The following is a 15,227-nucleotide window of genomic DNA, read 5'->3' on the forward strand; positions in this document are numbered from 1 at the left end:
GTAACATGGAAAACACTGTTTACGTCCAGTAGGTTGATTCATGTAGGTTCCCTCCAAACAGGGGACACAGGAAGTGCTAATAAACTCTGTACAATCAGTTTTAACACGACTTCCTGTTAAAAACAATAACATCAAAGATTAATAATTAACTTGAACAATTTATAATTGGAATCTCATTTTACCACCAAGTGGATCTTACCAGGAAGACACATTGGACAACACTCATTTCCAGTATGATACTCTGCTTCATGACATGTGAGGGAAAGTCCACTGAAGACTTTCATCACTAATATCTGAATGAAAAACAAAAAAAGGGTTTAATGTGAATGCAACTCTTAAAGGTTCCAGTGAAACACTTTAATATATTCAATTCAATTTCAATTCAATTTTATTTGTATAGCGCCAATTTACAACAGAAGTTATCTCAAGGCACTTTACAGTGTAAGGTTTAAGACCTTACAGAAAATATTTATACAAAAAATTATAGAGAAAACCCAACAATCCCATTTGAGCAAGCTTTAGGCAACAGTGGAGAGGAAAAACTCCCTTTAGAGGAAGAAACCTCCAGCAGAACCAGGCGCTATAACTGCACTAGTGTTACATTTAAAAATAAAAAACACTAAAATAATTAAATGTGGTGTTGTAGTGCTGTGAGAGATCCAGACACTAGATGTCACTGTTCTTTCCACAAAGTCTGAATGAATGAACCATTTCATTTATTTCATGTAACTAGAGAATTATAATTATAGACTTATCACAAGGCATGTACTATTTTTTTTTTATTATTTATATTTTCTATTATTTACAGCTAGTTAACATTAAAAGTCTGGAAACTGATTTATTATAGTATAGTTTAGTTGTGTCGTTTCATTCTAAGTAGAGCTGTGAGCTTTTTCTGCTTTTCAATCATTGTAAAGCTGTTGTTGTGTGATGATCGTAAAATTCAATTCACCTTCTTTATATAGCATCAAATAAACTCCAAAATCAACTAAAAGCTACTTCAAACTGTATTTTGAGGTTCAGTTTGAGCTGAGCCGTATCTGCACAGTTTAACATTAGATCAACCACAACAATAAAACTGTGAGTTAACGACTGTGAGTTAAAGATTCCACTGTCGCACAATCTGCGACAGTGGAACAACAACGCCTGCTCGTCCCACCACAGGAAAGAAATATAGTTTAAACTTTCCAACTGAGCCCTATTTTTAGAATACCTACACCTCATGTTTCCCACAGAGGTTCAGTCCTCTCTGAAGAACAAAAACCCTGCACAGTTTATTTTATATGCGTAAAAGAAAGACGAAGAATCCCACTCAAAAAATAAATAAAGGTTTAGTACTGAGAAATAGAGGTTATCTACTGCAATAAAATTTACTTTAAATAAAATGTTTTATTTAAATTTACCGTCACAGATGTTCTTCTGTAAATCATTTTATAGTACGTTCATGGTCTTCACGGGCCGAAGACACCATCTCATTGAGATCTAATGAAGTTGGTTGTGTTGAAACATCCAAAAACTACGTGGAAATGAAAAGTAAACCTTAAAACTGAACTAACTAGGTGGTAAAATAATGAGTGGCTTCTTCAATCAGAGTAGTTTACTTCACATGACTAATTTACATTACACAGTAAGTTTAAACCTAAATGACATGTCACTGTACGCTTTCCACGGTAGATAACATGATCGCAGTTAATAACAAAATAAAAGTCCAGGCAACAGAAAACTCTCATTTCAGGACAATTTTAAACAGAGATGTATAAATTGTACAAACTCAACACTCAAATCAAAGTGCAAGTAGAAACATGTTCCACTCAGGTTAGAGTATCCTTTTATTTTTCCCTTCAAGCAAAGGTATTAAGTACACGTTAGTACTCCTAAATGGATTAAAAATATTATTTTTCTCAAAATTCTACAAAAAATATTCCATAATGTCAAAGTAAAGATCGTTTTTTTAATCTTTGCAAATTTATGAAAAATAAAAAACAAACAAACAAAGAAAATCACATGTATATAAGTATTCACAGTCTACTTTGTTGAAGCACCTTTAGCACCAGTTGCAGCCTCAAGTCTTTTTGAGTCTGATGCTACAAGCACCTATTGGGCAGTTTCTCTCATTCTTCTTTGCAGAATCTCTCAAGCTCCTTCAGGTTGAATGGAAAGTGTTAGTGCACAGCTGTTTTCAGATCTCAGGGATGTTCAATTAGGTTTAAGTCTGGGCTCTGGCTGGACCACTCAATGACATTCTGAGGTGCCGAGCGCTCTGGAACAGGTTTGATCAAGTATGTCTCTGTACACTGCTGCATTCATCTTAAACTTGATCCAGACTAGTCTCCCAGTTCCTGCTGCTGAAAAACATCCCCACAGCATGATGCTGCCACCACCATGCTTCACTGTAAGGATAGACCAGAGAATCTTGTTCCTCTTGGTCTTTTATTGAGGAGTGGTTTCTGTCTGGCCACAACCACCATGCAGGCCTGATTGGTGGAGTGCTACAGAGATGGTTGTTCTCCCGGAACATTGACCATCAGGTCCTTGGTCACCTCCCTGACTAAGGCCCACTCAGTTTGGCTGGGTGGCCCACTCTAGGAGGAGTCATGGTGCTTCCAACCTGTGCTCATTAGGACCTTCAATGCTAGAGAAATCTTTCTGTACCTTTTCCACAGGTCTACAGACCTGAGACCTTGAACAGTTCCAAATCAGTCTGAATTTCCCACAGATGGACTAATTTTTGAGGATGATCAGTGGAAACAGGATTCACCAGAGCTCAAATTTGGGTGTCATGGCAAAGACTGTGAATACTTATGTACATGTGAAGGAATTTTAAGGAAAATAATGAATTTATTCCATTTGGGAATAAAGTTATAATAACATAATTAAATGTAGAACAAGTTAAACACTGAATACTTTCTGGAAGCACTGCATGCATGAATCTGAAAGCAAATATTTCTAGGCTATGAGCAATAGTTTCAGTTCAATTCTTGTGCACTATATTTAGATAATTATTAAATACATAACCTCTGAAGGACCAACTGTAACCAGTAAAATTGCCTTCAGGTCTTTCCAAAACACGATTACAGCCAAAGAAAATAATCTATTTGTTCTTTTATGGGTCGGGTATTTTTTTTTTTTCACCAGTAAAATGTATTTCTAGGGGACCAGTTAGTCCAGGTTTTCAAGTGTCAGAAAATTATTATAAAGATATTTAAAGATACCAGGTCTCTTTACCACTTAAACTACTTGTACACAACCATAATCAGTAGTTTTCTGTTGCCCAAAACTGATTCTAGCTGAGAGTTTGTCAGTGGAAGCGACTTCTTTCTGTTTAAGTTCAGAGTATAAACACTAATAATCATCATTAGCTTTAAACACTTAAAGAAACTTGAGGTTCTGTTTGGCTTGGGGTCAGTTTAAGGATCATACAACATATAATGAACTCTAACACAGTAAATGTTGGCAACAGTATTCACTCTTTGGCAAAAGGACTGAATGCTATTTACTGGGTTTATTGGTCTTTTAAATGTGTTCTATAATTATTCAAATATAACCCACTAGAATGAAACAAGAAACAGGCTCTATCACTTTTTATACGTACATCGCTATAACGGTTAAAACGGTTTGATACTGAAATAAGCAGCTGGAGTCGGAGATAAACTGAAGATGAGTCTTTATCAGACTGTTCACATCACTCTGCACTAACTTTAGTACTAAAACAAAAAAAACACAATATAACTTGAGTCACTTACGATCACAGATGAGAGAAATAATCCACGGAACATACTGTTCACATGAACGACTGCGTTTTAGAAAAGGAAGGAACCTTTAACTTAAATTAACCCTTTGACACTTCCTCTCTGATTCAGTGGTCGAGTGAGCTTAACAGTGAATGAAGAGAGAGAGAAAGAGAGAGATGACATCCTGTACATGCTCTACACAAGTGGTGTCGAACTCAAATCTCACTCAATATATATTGAAACTGTAATTGTGCATGTTTTCCCATCTCTCCAGATATGTAACGTTTCATATGGAAACAAACTTGGATTAAGTTTGTCCAATGTGACTGGTTGCATTGATCCTAATGATTGTCAACAGAAAAGGAGAAGGCGCTTGGTGGTCTAGACTGAGCAGCCAACGCTCTAACAAAGCATGCATGGATTTGTAGTATTAGCGATGGACGCGCTGTAGACTGGGGTCCAGCTCTAATATACTATATTTATACAATATACAATGATCTCGCCGGCCTGAGTTTGACACCTCTGCTCTACACAGACCTGCATGAAGGATTTTCTTTGAATGTAAGTGATGCTTCGTCCTCCTGCTCTTCCTGGATTAATGTAATATTTATAATGCAGATCACTGATGGATCACAGGAAATATGGATTTTTAATTTAATTTAATTCAGCAATATTTAATAGTATTAGTATTTTATTAGTAATTAAATTCTGTCCACACAAAAAGAAAAAAAAACTTTGATGGGATATTTCAGTTTAACAAATTTTTAATTAATTATTTTTAAAGTAATATTTCTTCACGATTGTTTCACTACTATAACATAGTAAACGTGTGAGAGATGAGAAAGTGGAGGAGGAATGGGGTCTGTAGGAAGTCTGGTTAAGCATCGACAGTGTACTGGTGTGGTATATACGTATGCCTAAAAACAAATAATAATAATAATAAACAAACTAATTCTGATCTTTCTGATCTTGTGCAGCTCTGATCTCCAGCTACAGGAAGAGCCTGGTCGAGGTTATTGCATCCAAAGGTGGACACCAGCACTCTGAGGTTTTTATGGTTGTTAAAAAAAACTGAACTGAAAAAAAAATCATCAAACTAAAGAAGAAGTTGTTAAATGGTGTAAAGGTTAACAGGACATTATGTGATTGTGTTTCTCTGTAAAAGTAACAGGCATTTTGGAATAAAATGGCTAAATGATTTGGAGACATACTGACATCACATCATATCAGATTTGACTGCATCTGTTGAACTCTGCTGCATGTTGTCACACCACCCCACTTCCACCCCACTTCCTGGTGAGGAAGTGGGGTGGTTCATGTGTTTCTACAACACATAAATTATGATGCATGTTTTCATTTATAAATATAGTTATGCTGAAATGAGGGAGGAGGGAATATTTGCTTGACATTATAGGATTTTTTGTAGATTCTGAGGAAAAATAACATTTAATCCATTTTGGAATAGAACAGTATCATAACACAATGTGGGACAGGTTGTGTCTAAGGTGTTGATTTACACATGTAAAACTTCCCTCACCCCTCTCTCAAACCACTGGTCCTCTCTGTCCAATATGTGAACATCCTCTAATGAATGGACCACATACATTATATTGCTCATCCAAAACACAAAATTAGCAATATAGTATGTCTGTGGTCTTATGTGATCTGAGCTGCACATTGGACAAACTAAGATGATGGAGTCGTGGAACGTTTCATCAACTTCTTTTACAAACCTGGTGGGTTTACTGTGGGTTTCAGAAAGACTTTTACAAACTTTAAGTTTAAAGTTTACATGTAGTCATTTAAGATAAAATTAGTTTCTCATGAATTTTCTCCCTCCCCACTTCAGGGAGTATCAGTAAATGACTTTCATTGGTTAAAAACTTTCTCTGTCCATGCGACAGAGTCGCCTACTTGATGTTCTCATCATGCTTACATGCAAAACACTGGCAGCATATTAACAAATTCTACAGGATCTCCACTGAAGTTCTGTGAACATAAAATACTGTACTCCTCATTTATAAACGTCTTCACTTCAGAGGGTTTCAAACCCTCACCATATTGTTCCTTTGCTTTCACTATGAACTGGCCATAGATCACGAAGCAGGTTCAACCCGTCTGAACTAACATTGTGCATCTTGGATAATTTATATCATAAAGCTGGTCATCAACTGGTTCAATAAAGCCTGAATTTTTTTTCTGGATACAAGTACATTCATGTGAAAGAGGTAGAATTGTAAAATATATTTCTAGAAGTTGAGTCATGACAACTGGAGTCCTTCTTGTTAGGTTCAAACGCTTTACTACTCATCAAGTAGCTTCTTCAGTCTGAAGACAGTTGGTTTGAGACACTAATTTATCCTCCAGGATGCTTTCACTCCACCCCTTGACCTGAACAGGTTCATTAGGTGAAATAATGGAAAAGGAGGAGGTGAAGGATGTAACAGTCACAGCTTTGAAAACCAGTCGACCCCCTAAAGTGAGTCGTTAGGTGCAGTCAATTGAGCTGAATTGGGCTCTCATATCTTATTGGAGTTGGATGAAAGGGCAAAATGATAAATAGAAGACAGGTTGTGTCTAAGACCCCCACCACTATGTCCAATATGTGAACATCATTCACAGACAACATTTACTCAGTGGATACCGACATCAAATTCATCATGGAGGACACGCAAGACTTTCCTGCACTGTGCAGTTATCATTGTGGCAGACTAGAAATCCCATCCACACTGACCGGTACCTTTGGTTTGACTCATATCATCCAATACAACACAAACTCTGAAGCACAGAGCACAAAACATTCCCACCTCCACAGAAGGAAGACAGGCCTCTCAAGACCTGTGGATATCTCAAGTGAACCTTCAACAATGCAGCATCCTGTTCTGGAAAAAGGACAATGAAAGTGTTTTTTAGAAAACACAGCACACCTGTCTACTTTAAACCCACCAACACATTCAGGCAAGAACAGCGACCTGTCCATCCAAAAGATGAAAACACAACAAGAGCAATAGAGTCCAATGCTGTGACATCCACCAGGTTGTTTTTTCCACTTACAGTACATCCATAGGTCTCCTGTAAAAATTTAAATCTCTCCTCTGAACATGTCCTAACCTCCTCACTGACCTCTCTGACTTTATCTCCAGAACATCTGACCTCAACATCTTCAGCTCTACTTCTGTCTTCATGGTCTCTAAGTCGTACAGCGTCTCTTGTCTCCCCACCGTCTTGAACACCTTTTCTTTCATTCTCTCTGATATTCTTATATCACACACTTCTCTCCACTGTTCCATCCTGCTTGCACACACCTCCCCATTACTCCATTAACAGAGATGACTCAAAAGACAGGATGAGTTAGAATGGTTTATTACAAAAGAGAATATAATAATGTGAGGAGGTCCAGTGACGTCACAGCTGAAGCGGGGTGACTTCAGATGTGGGTGGAGGTCTATGAGACGAGACAGGGTTGGTTCGATACTAAACTTAACTTTGAGCATCATGTCACCGAACTTGTTCAGACATGTTTTTATCACCTCAGAAATATCTCCAAAATACGTTCAATTCTATCATTTCAAGACACAGAAGTGATCTACCGGCGAGCCTTTTGTGATCTTCTTTAAACAGAGAAGTGTTCATTTAGGATGACTTCCTATTAAGTTTGTGATGAACTAACAAAGGTAGCTAGTATAACAAACAACAAGGGATTTTAGTTCAACCCGGTCAAAAACAGAGGGGGGAGACAGAAACAACACCAGCTGAACAGGGACAAGGCAGGAACTGTGACAAACTTAGATGAATGTGGCTTTTATAAAACAATTGTTTTATTAAAAATGACCTTCTGGACTCCAGACCCAGATTTCAGAATACAGAACAAACAAACAAACAAACAAACATAAAACATAATTTCCTCTTCTATCTGGTCCACATTTATGTAACTAACAACATAAATGCAAATAGTTTCTCTTGTAATTTCAGAATATTTCAATGAATGCCATGAACCATGAAGTCTGTTTTCAGTCTGATGTTCTGATCCAACTGGGACCAGTAGAGAGATTCAACAGTCTGAACGTCCAGTCACTGCAGCATCACTGTTAACAGGAGCTTCATGGAGCTTGAAGCATCATGGTCCATGTTTTCTATTCCAGACTGATTCACGTCTCAGTCCAATAACGTCTGTGTGAGATAAAGATCCAAACTACACACCAGCAGTTCTGTAGAGGACTTGTTCAGTTTGGAACAAAGAGCAGGAGACTCGACTTGTTTGAGGTTTAATTTCTGTTCACTACAAAGATAATGAACTAGAATCCATGTGGACTAGAACTGGATTCTAGAAAACATTTACTCTGTAGAGAACAAAGACTTTCTCTGTGTCTTTAATCCAAGTTGTCTGATGCTGAGGAGAAAAATCTATTTACTAAAAGCAAAAATCTTTTGTACAGTAAAGACATCACAGAGGTATGAGAGACAGTTTGAATGAAGAATACACTGCTGTCTTACCTGCTGCTGATCAAACCACCATGATCTCCGTCTCTGGATTTGTTTCCTTTGTAATAAAATATTAAAAAATAACAATGAAATTACTCAGATAAACTCAAACTGTTTCCATCTCCTACAGTTTAAATGTTACAGTTTCAAACTGAGAGTAACAAACATACCTGTTTTGGATTGTCTCCATTTCCTTCTGTGCCTATAATAAAACAAATCACAGGAATCATTTAATGCTGAATATCATCATCTATCAGAATCGTAACACATGTTTATTGTCTGAATGCAATTCTTACCTGGATATATTAAAAGTTTTATCTTGTGTCTGAAGTAAAATACAACTGGAACCGATATGACAAATAATAAAACAAGCACTGAAATATGTGTCCAAATTATTATTATTGTTTGTTGTTTTATTTTCTTAATTAAACTGTGTTCTTCACATTCAGCAGCTGTTGAAGTTGTTCCTGGTTTTAACAGCGGAAGGTTTTTTGTTTCACATCTGAAATGACAGAGAGATGTTTTGTCCATTTGTAGGATCTGTGTGAATTTACTGCTGCTGTAAGAAACCAGGTTTGTCCACGACTGATGTGAAGCTTCACTTACTGTGTGTGTGGTCGACAAGATGGAAATGTTCCATCTGAAAATGATCCATCACTGCAGTCAGAGCACACAGAGTCTGTGGAGGCTGTTCCTGGACACACACAGGTTACACAGTCACTTTAAACCAGTTCAATCTTTTGAATTTATATAAATTTCACTTTAACATGTTTTTCTCTCAGTCCTGGTGTCTCTGCTGCAGAATAGTAGACAACACTGAAGGAGGCAATATCAACAACATTGAAGTTATCTGTGTAACAAATGCTGCACAAAGCTTCATGTGAATCACTTCCAACAGTTAAATCCTGTTTATTATCCACATAACATGTAAAGACATGTTTTCTACACCTGCAGTCGTATTTTCTGTATAAACCACATGAGAGTAAATGTGAACAAATCACATACAGTAATGTGTTAGTTTAAACTGGTCAGACAGAGACCACAGCTTCAGTGTTTTCACATCAGTTAAGGAAGCAAGTATCAATTAATTCCTGTTTTCTCTTTCACATGGTAACTTTCACATAACTTTAAGTTGGAAAAGTCACAAAACCATCAACTTTCTCTGTTTCTCAGTAGTTCAGATTTTCACATACAAGTAAAAGTAAAAGCCAGAATACAACATGAAGTCTTGTACGATACACATTTCATTCCTGTGCTTTAAAAGTGTTTTAAAACTCAAGCTTCACCTAAAGTCATCATAAGAAAACCAACCTTTCTGACTGATGTACTGTCCTGGTTCACAGCTTCTGTGTTTCTGTGCTGCTCCACATCCGTTATCTGAAGGCTCCACACAGTAAAATCCTTCCAGTGGTTCACAAACTGCATCAGATGTTATTGTACACGACTTCTTTATCTTCAGACCAGAACCTGTAAAGACATTTGGATATTAAAAAAAAAAAAATTTTTTTCATCTATGAACTCAGTGAAAAGATGACGTCCTCATGGTGAAAAAAACCTGATGGAGGTTCTCACTGATCATATCTGTTCTATAATTATTGTCTCACATTTACATTTACCAGACACTCTTATCCAAAGCGACTTACAAGTAGGGTACAAGGGTAGGCAGGGTAAGCGTGGTGGAGGTCTTGCCTAAGGACCCCTACTGGTGGTAGGCCCCGGCTGGGATTTGAACCACAGTCTCCCACATGGGAGGCACTACACTAACTAGCCGCTACTCACTTCAGTATCTGTGATGAAAACCTCGATTAATGTAATTTAAAAACTGATATTCATTTAGTCCAGTGACTGATCAGAAAGAGTCTGGATTGTTACCACAACATGGTTCTCTATTATACTGTTTGACTTTCAGCAATAAACCTACTTAAAGTAGTGACTTTAAATATATACTTAGAATTAGTTACTGCTAATAATTAGGAAAAATTAAATAATGAAGCCAACCTCCATCACAGTGTGAACATGGAAAACACTGTTTACGTCCAGTAGGTTTATTCATGTATGTTCCCTCCAAACAGGACACACAGGAAGTGCTAATAAACTCTGTACAATCAGTTTTAACACGACTTCCTGTTAAAAACAATAACATCAAAGATTTCATAATTAAAGTATCATGAACAATTTATAATTGGAATCTCATTTTACCACCAAGTGGATCTTACCAGGAAGACACATTGGACAACACTCATTTCCAGTGAGATACTCTACTTGATGACATGTGAGGGAAAGTCCACTGAAGACTTTTATCACTAGAATCTGTTATAACAAAACAAAAAGGGTTTAATGTCAATGAAACTCTAAAAGGTTCAAGTGAAACACTTTAATATATAACTGCACTAGTGTTACATTTAAAAACAAACAAACACTAAAATGGTTAAAATGTGGTGTTGTATTGCTGTGAGAGATCCAGACACTAGATGTCACTGTTCTTTCCACAAAGTCTGAATGAATGAACCATTTCATTTATTTCATGTAACTAGAGAATTATAATTATAGACTTATCACAAGGCATGTACTATTATTTTTTTTATTATTTATATTTTCTATTATTTACAGCTAGTTAACATTAAAAGTCTGGAAACTCTGATTTATTATATGAGAGTTGTGTCATTTCATTCTTTCTATGGGTTAGGGTTAGGGTTATTTCTAACCCAAACTTTCCAACTGAGCACTATTTTTAGAATACCTAAACCTCATGTTTCCCACAGAGGTTCAGTCCTCTCTAAAGAATAAAAACCCTGCACCGTTGATTTTATATGCGTAAAAGAAAGACAAAGAATCCCACTCAGAAAAGAAATAAAGGTTTAGTACTGAGAAATAGAGGTTATCTACTACAATAAAATTTACTTTAAATAAAATATTTTGTTTAAATTTACTGTCACAGATGTTTTATGATTTTATAGTACATTCATGGTCTTCATGGGCTGAAGACACCATCTCACTGAGATCTGATTAAGTTAGTTGTGTTGAAACATCCAAAAACTGACAAGACCACGTGGAAATAAAAAGGAAACCTGATAAAACTGAACTAACAAGGTGGTAAAATAATGAGTGGCTTCTTCAATCAGAGTAGATTATTTCACATGACTAACTTACATTAAACAGCAAGTTTAAACCCAAACTTAAATGACATGTCACTGTACGCTTTCCACAGTAGATAACATGATCGCAGTGAGTAAGAAAATAAAAGTCCAGGCAACAGGGAACTCTCATTTCAGGACAATTTTAACCAGAGATGTATAAAATGTACAAACTCAACACTTGAGTCAAAGTGCAAGTAGAAACATGTTCCACTCAGGATCATCCTTTCATATTCCCTTCAAGCAAAGGTACTCCGCGTGTACTCTTTGCTCAATACTTTGTTGAAGCACATTTGGCACCAATTACAGCCTCTAGTCTTTTTGATTATGATGCTACAAGTTTAGCACCTATTATTGTGGAGTTTCTCTCATTTTTCTTTGCAGAACTTCTCAAGCTCCTTCGGGTTGGATGAGGACATCGGTGCACAGCTGTTTCCAGATCTTAGAGATGTGCAATTGGATTCAAGCCTGGAGTCTGGCTGGACCACTCAAGGACATTCATAGAGTTGTCCTGTAGCCACTCCTTTGTTATCTTGGCTGTGTGCTTAGGGTTGTTGTCCTGTTGAAAGATGAACCATTGTTCCAGTCTGAGGTCTAGAGCTTCAATCAAGTATGTCTCTGTACATTGCTGCATTCTTCGTTCCCTCTATCCAGACTAGTCTCCCAGTTCCTGATGCTGAAAAACATCCCCACAGCATGATGCTGCCACCACCATGCTTCATTGCAGGGATGGTATTGGTCAGGTGCTGAGCGGTGCCTGGTTTCATCCAGACATGACACTTGGCATTCAGGACAAATCTATCTTTGATTCATCACACTAGAGAATCTTGTTTCTCTTGGTCTGAGAGTCCTTCAGGTGTATTTTCACAAACTTTTACTGAGGAGTGGTTTCAGTCTGGCCACTCTACTATACAGGCCTGATTGGTGGAGTGCTACAGACATGGTTGTTCTTCTGGAACGTTCTCCTCTCTGCACAGAAAAATGCTAGAGCGTCCTTGGTCACCAACTGACCTGACTACGGAATATAATAAATTTAATCAATTTTGGAATAAAGCTGTAACATAACTAAATGTGGAAAAAGTTAAGCACTGTGATTTATATATATATATATATATATATATAAAATGTTTCTAGGCTAAAAGCACTAGTTTCTGAAATGTGGCAGTAAATTTATAAGGTAATGTATTCTATGGTCATTAGAAGCATTAGACCCAACCCTAACTAAATGACCGTAATAAAAGTCAAAAGAAGCTGCTGTGATGAAAAATGCTTTAAAGCAATCCTCGGTAGTAGCTGTGTTGTATTTACACCTGTACATCAGATGAATACTGTGGACTACATAAAAAATAAAAAAACTTAAAATGAGCAGTGTAAACCATCTAATCCATTTCACCACTTCCTAAACCTGTGAGACCAAGAGTAAAATGCTATTTTCATATGGCTAAAAATCTATTACAGAGTATCTTTATACTGGCAAGGGTTTTGTACAGTTTAATTCTTGTGCTTTATATTAAAAAAATTATTAAATACATAACCTGTACATACCATTAACAAGGTCTCTGAAGTACCCACTGTAACCAGTAAAATTGCCAAAACAGGATTACAGCCAAAGGAAAGAACTTAATTGTTCTTTTATGGGTCTTATTTTAAATAACAGTGTGAACAGTTTGTACTTTCTTTTCACCAGTAAAATGTATTTCGAGGGGATCAGTTAGTCCAAGTTCAAGTGCCAGAAAATTAGAATTAAAAAATTTAAATTTGATTAAAAAGCTATTTAAAGATGTCAGGTCTCTTTACTATTCAAACTATTTGTACACAACCATAACCAGTAAATATATTTTCTGATCACTGAATGCTATTTCACTGGGTTTATTGGTCTTTTAAATGTGTTTTATAATTATTCAAATATAACCCACTAGAATGAAACAAGAAACAGGCTCTATCACTTTTTATACGTACATCGCTATAACGGTTAAAACGGTTTGATACTGAAATAAGCAGCTGGAGTCGGAGATAAACTGAAGATCCATCTTTATCAGACTGTTCACATCACTCTGCACTAACTTTAGTACTAAAACAAAAAAAACACAATATAACTTGAGTCACTTACGATCACAGATGAGAGAAATAATCCACGGAACATACTGTTCACATGAACGACTGCTTTGTAAAAAGGAAGGGACCAGACTCTTAGTAAACATCCGATACGTTGCTTGAACCCTTTGACACTTCCTCTCTGATTCAGTGGTCGAGTGAGCTTAACAGTGAATGAAAAGAAAGAGAGAGAGAGAGAGAGAGAAAGAGAGGGAGATGACATACTGTACATGCTCTACACAAACCTGCAGGAAGGATTTTCTTTGAATGTATTTATAATGTTACAGTCTCAGTTCTTATTGTGATGCTCCAGGAAACTTTGCTGATGGCTAAAAGATGTGGTCCACAGTAAATATACTGTCTGTGTCTGTGAACACTGGTTCCACTAATTAACATGTTATTAATATTTCCTGAGAACTGAAACTAAAACTCAGTGAAACCAAAACCAAACAAATTATTTAAAACCACCAACACTCACACTCTGACCTCAGTGTCTTATTTTTATCTTTTATGTGAACCACTCACATCTACAGGATCTCCACTGAAGTTCTGTGGACATAAAATACTCCTCATTTATAAACCTCTTCACTTCAGAGGGTTTCAAACACTCACCATATTGTTCCTTTGTTTTCATTTTGAACTGGCCATATATCATGAAGCAGGTTCAACCCGTCTGGTTATCTGAACTAACTAATTGTCACATGTCACAATTCTGCCTCTTTCAAATACAAATGTACTTGTATCCAGAGAGAAAAGAATAGTTTCTCCATCATCAGACAAAGTGGGAGAAACAACCCGGTGGATGTCACAGCGTTTGACCATCTCACTCTATTGCGCTTCTTCTGAATTTGTTTTTTGGGTGGCCGAGTCCTTGTCCCTGCCTGGGTTTGTTGCTGGGTTTGAAGTAGACAGGTGGTCTGTGTTCAGCTTCTCAGAAACCCCAGCCATGTCAGGGTAAACTAGGTTTTTGGGTTGGGCTGTTACAGAGAGGACTGGTGGTTTGAGAGAAGGGTGGTGGAAGCTTTGAATGTGCAAATCAACACCCCCTGACTCAGAGGTGGAGAACTCAGACACAACCTGTCCCACATTGTGTTATGATACAGCTCAATTTCAAAATGGATTAAATGTTATTTTTCCTCAGAATCTACAAAAAATCCTATAATGTCAAGCAAATATTCCCTCCTCCCTCATTTCAGCATAACTGTATTTATAAATGAAAACAGCCGTTATCATTAATGTGTTGTAGAGACACATGAACAGGAAGTGGAGAGGAAGTGAAGTGTGACAACATGCAGCAGAGTTCAACAGATGCAGTTAAACCTGGTATGATGTGATGTCAGTATGTCTCTGAATCATTTAACAATTTTTATCCCGAGGTCTGATGATGGAGATACTGAATCTACATTTAACATCAAGTCTCTCTCTGTCAAGACAAACAAACACATTTAGTTATTGTTTCTTCTGGAGATTATCATGACATTATTGCATAAAACTACAAATAATAAGGCTTATTTCCTGATTACCAAGAACACTTCTCCAAACTGAAACTTTTCTGGTCACATTGACTTTAAATAAAAGGAAATGTGCCACCTAGTGGACTCTGTGAGCCACTGAACTCTTCTATTCCTCATTGAAATAAATCTCAGTCACAGCCACAACTTTAAATTGAGAGACTGACTCAAACCTTTTCTGTGTAAAACTCTTGGAATTTTATTGATTGTATTTTTTGTTATATACAATAAAATTAATTAATGAACAGTAGATGTGAAAAACAATGACAGGAAGG

General features: G+C 36.8%; 1 protein-coding gene and 1 long non-coding RNA gene across 2 annotated transcripts; both read right to left on the reverse strand.

The window, feature by feature from the left end:
* Positions 1-8: 8 nt before the first annotated feature.
* LOC113167946 lies at positions 9-3,785 on the reverse strand. The gene is made up of 3 exons (XR_003299324.1): positions 3,744-3,785; positions 200-293; positions 9-113 (listed from the first exon to the last, which is right to left on the reverse strand). It is a non-coding gene; the product is annotated as an uncharacterized LOC113167946 (long non-coding RNA).
* A 4,450-nt stretch (positions 3,786-8,235) lies between these two features.
* On the reverse strand, positions 8,236-13,499 carry LOC113167106 (tumor necrosis factor receptor superfamily member 14-like). The gene is made up of 8 exons (XM_026367499.1): positions 13,458-13,499; positions 10,430-10,523; positions 10,212-10,337; positions 9,525-9,680; positions 8,820-8,907; positions 8,645-8,715; positions 8,384-8,415; positions 8,236-8,271 (listed from the first exon to the last, which is right to left on the reverse strand). Exons 1-8 carry the CDS (start codon positions 13,488-13,490, stop codon positions 8,236-8,238), a joined length of 636 nt encoding a protein of 211 aa, XP_026223284.1. The 5' UTR covers positions 13,491-13,499.
* Positions 13,500-15,227: the final 1,728 nt, after the last annotated feature.

The sequence above is a fragment of the Anabas testudineus genome, chromosome 7, assembly GCF_900324465.2.
Source record: "Anabas testudineus chromosome 7, fAnaTes1.2, whole genome shotgun sequence".
Classification (NCBI taxonomy): domain Eukaryota; kingdom Metazoa; phylum Chordata; class Actinopteri; order Anabantiformes; family Anabantidae; genus Anabas; species Anabas testudineus.